Source organism: Branchiostoma floridae, chromosome 16 (assembly GCF_000003815.2).
Source record: "Branchiostoma floridae strain S238N-H82 chromosome 16, Bfl_VNyyK, whole genome shotgun sequence".
Classification (NCBI taxonomy): Eukaryota; Metazoa; Chordata; class Leptocardii; order Amphioxiformes; family Branchiostomatidae; genus Branchiostoma; species Branchiostoma floridae.
Genome location: NC_049994.1, coordinates 5473557 through 5480374, shown reverse-complemented (window position 1 = coordinate 5480374; position 6818 = coordinate 5473557). Strand labels below are relative to the sequence as shown.

Below are 6818 nucleotides of genomic sequence, written 5' to 3'. Positions count from 1 at the left end.
ATCACTGTTACCTACGTAACTGTTGTCATCTTCTATGTCATGATAAGGAATGTCAACTGTCCTGAGCAAGCTAAGCTGGAAAAGTGAGAGGTTGTCCGGATTTAGCATGTCTGTCCGGAATTATAGTGTCGCCTGTTATATCCATGTGATTAACAGTCTTGCGTCTGGACCCAGATGTAGAAGTAGTTTAAATTTTGGCTGTTGCCACTCGCCTAACACACTTGCTATGTGGCAGAGACTGCCATTATCATATAGGTCTGTTTAGTCATAGTCTAAGCTGTAGGGCTGATATCAAATTTGGATTTTACCATGGTTGGTATTGAGGGAAGGAGGTCATTTATAGAACATGCTTGCTACTAGAAAAGGATTGCAGTCCTTAGGATAGGATTTCATGTGTGGAAAAAAAGTAGATTTCACAATACTCTTGTCTTTTCTTTCATGGCCAGTGGAAGAAAAGCTATTTTGATTATTTTTCTAAGAAACAACTTAACAGAACTGGACCAGGTAAAAATGGCTAGTACCTAACTTTGATTGGAGAGGTAAAATGCGTTGTTTTTTAAATACTCTCCAAGCAGAGGTTAGGCTTCGGCTGTTTTTTGACATTTTTTGAAGGGTTTCTATCGGAAAACAGTACAAAATAGAAAGCCCAATAAAAGCGCAAAGAAACAACAGCGTAAAAAAACAGCCGAAGCCTAACCTCTGCTTGGAGAGTATAAAAGGCAAGGGGAGTACTTGTACCTTTTTATTCAGCTGTTTACAAAAAGCCAGGGCTGCCCAACTAGCCGTAGGCTATTGCTAAGGGCTAACCCTGTACATGTTCGCACATGTTTACACACGACGGGTTATGCCGCCCCTTACGGGGTGACACACCCGTCCGGGTGAATGATGTTAATGACCATTTGGCTGATACGGGACAGAGGCTCGCCAGGCCTCCATCCGGGTGATTTGAAGTACCTTTTGCGCATGAATTCTTCCATTTCCTCCCCAGAACATAGGCTTCAGTGTGACCTACAAGGAGAGTGAGGCCCATGAAGACAGCCAGGTGCTGATCCCCATGTGTAAGTGTAACTCCCACAGGCAGGCTGTACAGGGGGAGCTCATCGCCAAGAGAGCCGGGGTCTACACTCTGATGTTTGACAACTCCTACTCCAGGTATGTTAACAGTCATCTAGGGCACCGGTACAAAACGTATTGGACCGGTCCAGAAAAGCCGGACCTGAAAAAATTAGGTGGACCGGATGTTGGACCGATTGGTAAATCAACAGATTATTTTATCAGTTATTCACACATTTTGGTGCTTGCTGGTAGAAGAAAATAACAAGTTAGAGTGAAGAAGAGTAGAGTTTATAGTAATTCCTACCATGTTTTACAGTCAATCGTACAGGTGCAGTTAGCGTTGTAGGATTTTGAAACACCAGTGTAAGTCCAATACTCTGCTGAACAGATTTCTTTGTAGTGAAATGGACCATTGATATGAGTCATACTGAATCAGGTCCAGGTTCAGGTCAGGACCTGGACCTAATCCTTTGGACCTGAACTGGACCTGGACCTGAATTTTCTGTACCGGTACCCAGCCCTACAGTCATCCATCAGTTTGAATAAATGTAAGCTTATTCCTACCTCCAATGCAAAAAGACCTCAAACCTTTAGAATATTGGCAGTCACTTCCACTTTGAGCTTGTTTAATATGCCATTACAAAATAAGACTAATAGAGTAATGTCAATAAAGTACTGTAAAACCTGCTGAAAAAAGACCACTCAGGGCACTGAGAATATCTTTTCTCTATATATGGACAGATTTTCACTATGCATAGAATTCCTAATGCTTGCATCATTGGGGGAAATTATCTAAGGGACCATGCACCAAGAAGAGGTCACATTGGCAAGGTAGTCCTTATGTACAGGTGGTCCTTATGTACCAGTGGTCCAGGGCTCTAGCCAGCGTCCGTTTTTCTGTCAATTGACGGAAATTTGCTGCGTCTGACGGAAAAATTTTAAAACCAATCCGTCAACTTTGACAGACAAAAATCCTTGGTTGAAGTTACAGGCAGCTTGGGGACGCTGTCCACGGCCGTAAAAGCCACACACTGTTTGTTTTGCTATTGTTATGATTGTTGATAATGTGTGTCGGTGCCCTTTCGCATACGATAATCTCATTAAAAACCAGTTTTTCAAGATCTCAGTTCGGTCTCTCTAACTCCTGGAATAGTGTTTTCGCGGTTTTCGCGACAATGGGAATTGGCTGACGGAAAAAAAACTTCGAGCTGGCTAGAGCCCTGCGGTGGTCACTTGTATAGGTTTGACTGTGCAGTTATCAACTCAGACACTTTGAACTGTTGTAATGCTAACCTGAGAATAGTAATAGACATACTTGAATTTACTTCAATATTTTTCTTTGTTAATACTTCCAGGTTCACATCCAAGAAGCTAACATACAAGCTGCAAGTGAAGAGACCAGTGACAGAGGCCAGCAGCTAATTGTTTCAATGGCAACAGCCAATCATTGACCTTCACAAGTTGTCAATCAGGCATGCCAGCAGGGTGTTGCTTAGCGACAGCCATTCAGCAACCATGATGAGGAGACCAATGATATGGTCTAATCAGACTGTTAAAAGTAGTATATCTTATGTGTAATTAGAAGTAGATAGTAAATATCTAGAACGTAGTATTTTATGCCAAGAAACGGTTTTACCCTAAGTTTGTATAAAATGCTTGCAAATATTTAACAAGCACAATGTAAGTATTGTGCTATAAGCTTGATATTGAATAACCATATGATGTTGAACGGAAAATGTGTGCTTGAAATCTTGACAGTGAAATTAAAGTATAGTACATGCATGTAGTTAGTGTTTTTAGTCATTGTCAAAACTGTTGCACAGAAATGATATACTTTGTGATGTTCCAAAGAATATTCTCAGTGTGAATTGTGCTAAAGAGAAGAATGTATTTTCAGGATTCGAGTCAAGGGATACCGGTAATGCAAGCAAAATGCAATTATGCAATAAAGGAATACTATTTTGTTAAAGATTTTGTAATTTAGGTTTAGATGGTTTAAAAGATAAAAAGCTTCACCAGCAATGGCTATCACTAAAAGACATTGTAATATAGCAAAATTTGCCTTGGAACAACCATACAATATTGACTCATACCATGGCCTCTACTTTTTGCTTTTAAGTGCATGCATCCTTAATAAATTATTGAATAGGTAGGCAACATTGCCTTTTCTCTTCCTGATAATCTTTTAGAAACATCCAGTACTGTATATAGGGACCAAAAAGCCTTGCCATTTATATACAACTGAAATAAATGCATTTTTTTGCCTACATTGAGAGTACAAAAAATGTAGGTTTCATAGACCTGCATGATGTAGGTATTGCTGTCTGAATTGTTTGTAGTATTAGGTTTATCATTGTCATTATAGATACTGCCCAGTTTATACAACAATACATGTATTCACTGCGACAGTTAATGAGTTAAGAATGTACATACACCACTATAACAAGTGATAGCGCCAAGACGTGGTCTTTTCTTGGTATTTCTGAAAAAAGATGCATGTAAGTATTTGAAATTTGTAGCTTTAGCTTTAGGAGAAGTTGGAGGACAATGATGCAAAGACTGATATGTGGCAAGAATGAGTGACTGAGTGAGTGAGAACTTTAGGGTATAGGGTGTTTACAGATAATGAATTGTTGCACAGGAGTATATTACCATGGCAAATTATCTCCCTTGTACAGATATAATAGAATGATTATACAATGAATTCTTGTGCAGATGCAATAAGTCAATGATTGCTTTTTGACAAAAATGACAACAAACAGAAAACATGTGACAGGCAATATGGGGTCAACATGCTGTTTAGTTATTACAGAAATGTGGGAATTTTAAACTTCATATAATTTTCCTTTCTTGGTTAAGAGTGCCAAGTAAAATATGAATGAGTACAGATGTTTTTGTGTCCTTCTTTACTGTTGTTATAATTAATATGCCAAAGTAGAGATATTTGACTAGTACATGTACATTTGTATTTCCATCACTAAATTGGGCAGTCAAACATGTCATACTGTAACAGTGAAACCTGGCCAAGCAACCACCTGCAGTCACAAGCCATGTTCCAACATCCTGTCCAAGTTTACATACTTATTAGTTGAGAACCCATGCTAGCCAATCGTCGTACCCTACCTGCAGGGTTAGACAAGTTTTCAAAAATTCTTGTCCTATCGGGCAAGTACATCAAAAATTTACTTGCCCGAACCAAAATTTCACTTGCCCGAAATTTAAAGTACATTTTTCTATGTGTTTTCACTTTCATAAATTTTCATTTTTGTTAAGATCACGTCTAGTGAAGTAATAGACGTTTAACGAGGACAGCAACAACACAATCAATGTCTCTACTGGCTTAAAAATGACATGGTCAATATAGGCAGGCATTTAGCCCCATGTGCTGTCACACTCAGTGGTAATTTGAACGGGTCACATCTGGAAAATCTTACTTGCCCGTCGTGCAAGTGGGGAAGCACTTCTGCTTGCCCTAACAGCACTTTTACTTGTCCTGGACAATCGGGCTAATGGACTTGTTTATCCCTGCCTGTAACCCCTTTTTTTTGCAATCCCCTGCCATGGTGTCATTTACACACATGTCAGCAACCAAATTGACACCTAGTTCACTAAGCAACCATTTTTAGTTTAGCATTTCTGTGATACCATGAAATGGAGTTATTGAAACCAATGGCAAATAATTCCAGTTAATCATGTACCTGAATCATACGCCTAACCAACTTATCCGAACTTAATTTTTGATTTTGGTCCAATAAGATAATGTCAAACGGAAACTAAGGTATATTTTCCTTTGAAATCCACTCAAAAGTGCAGGAAATGCCATTTCAGAAGGTTTAATTTTAAATCTTGCACCCTCTAGGAACTCGCGCCTTGCTGGTCCCTCAGATAATAAAAAGACCCCCCCCCCCCCCAACAAAATCCTGGATACGGGCATGTGAACCAACCACTTGGTCTCATGATCAGCAACCACTTTAAACGTTATTTGGAAAGCCCTAAGGAAATTGGAGACTTCATTGCTTAGTTCTTTTCAAGAAAATTTCGAAATTTTTTGTGCTTTGTAAATTTTAACAAGCAAGCAATGTGACAGAAATTGGTATCTCCTATGGGGTCTTTCGTCAGGATGTACACCGCACGGCATGCACAGTAGGTGTTATTTTGTCAAGTTCCAAGATTCAGCTAGCCCCTAGCAACACTGGTGTTCAGACATTGCTTTGTTTTCCTGAAATAACCGCATGGGATATTCAAGTTTCAACTTCGTTTGTCCTTTCGTAGCGTGCTTACTTCACATACAGCTTACTGTGATAATGCGTTTCTGACAAACAACGTGTTGAAAAAGGCGGGTGGCTAGATTTTGAAACGGCATGTCTTGTACATTTGCATTTGACTGGAGTCTTCAACTGTATTTGTCACTTTGGAGTCTTCGACTCTATTTGCCTCTTTGTTTTAAATAATCAAGGAAGCAATCAGTCATTTTTGTCTCATTTTTAATTTATTCATTGACCTACGGAACATCACGTACAGGTAACTTACCTTTGTTGTGAATTGTTGATAATAGGCAGGCTTGGCATTTTTCGAGTTCCTCACATGCATGTGACAGACTAAAGAACCTTTGTAGATAAATTGCTGCAACTGCAACTGAATTTCTGTTAGTAGTTATGATGGTCTGCATTAGTAGCGTAGGTGTAGCAGGTGCAGTTATGGTAAGTGCAATTTTTCAAACATAAAAAAGTTCATAGCTCAGTCATATGAAATTCTTGTTTTTTTTTCAGACACACCTATAAACAAAAAGTATAATTGATATTTCACAATCAAGCGCGAAAATGTCCATATGTTTTTCTATCTCTAGAAGCGCAGTTCAGATTTATCTTGATATTATTTTGAAAGTCATTGCAGCTATTCGCAAGTCCAAAAGAAACTTGGGGACATCTTTTTTTGTGAAAAATGCTATTTTTGGCTCAGGCGAGCAAATTAGCATTTTTCGACAAGCAAGGTGAATGTTGATGTCGGGGAACCGTCCCGCATGCAATGAAGTTGGTTCTGGGGAAATCGGACATTTTTTTTCGCAAGAACTGTATTTTTTTGCGAAAATTTTTTTTGGCTCAGGCGATTAAATTAACATTTTTCGACAAGCGAGGTGCATGTCTGATGTCGGGGGGCCGTATTAGTACTTACATATCCCCTTCGTCTCTGGAGAGACATTATTCCGCTGTGGGCAAAAAAATCCAATGCAAGCCTGCAAGAGTCTTGGCATTTTAGACACCATTGGATCTAGAACCACAAAACACTTTTTGAATGATGGCATTCTCCATTGAAATATTTTAATCAGGTTGCATGGCACCAACAGCTGTTTTGTGTACCCAGTTTCAAGAGTTACAAGCCACCTTGACGTATTGATATTGCAATTTTTCCCGAGTAGACATTATACGTTATCATAAATGTGTTGTGATTGTATGATGTTCTTGATTTATGCACGTTCACGTACGTGTTGGACACATCGGGTTGCAATTTTGAAATTGACGTTTGAAGTGAAGCGTTGGCCAGCATTGTGTTCGGTGCCTTTAGCTGTTGCCACTTACTTTCAGATCAGTCATTTTTCAACTCATACTTGTTTAATTGTAAAATTGACCTAACGATCTTAGCTTTGTTGTGTATTGTTGAAAAGGTAACTTAAACTTATCATTGTCCAAGTTTCTTACGTGACAGTTTATATTGTGAATCATAAACTGTTGTTTGCAGGTGTATAGCGTCCTCAGGCTCTATAT

General features: G+C 39.0%; 1 protein-coding gene across 1 annotated transcript in view; it reads left to right on the top strand.

Moving 5' to 3' along the window:
- LOC118403495 (FYVE and coiled-coil domain-containing protein 1-like) overlaps nucleotides 1-3943 on the top strand; it is a 41460-nt gene extending 37517 nt beyond the window's left edge. Inside the window, exons 22-23 of the mRNA XM_035802219.1 lie at nucleotides 989-1152; nucleotides 2412-3943. Of these exons, the coding sequence (XP_035658112.1) occupies nucleotides 989-1152; nucleotides 2412-2478 (231 nt within the window). The 3' untranslated portion in view covers nucleotides 2479-3943. The remainder of the gene's footprint in view (nucleotides 1-988; nucleotides 1153-2411) is intronic.
- The last annotated feature ends 2875 nt before the right edge of the window (nucleotides 3944-6818 follow it).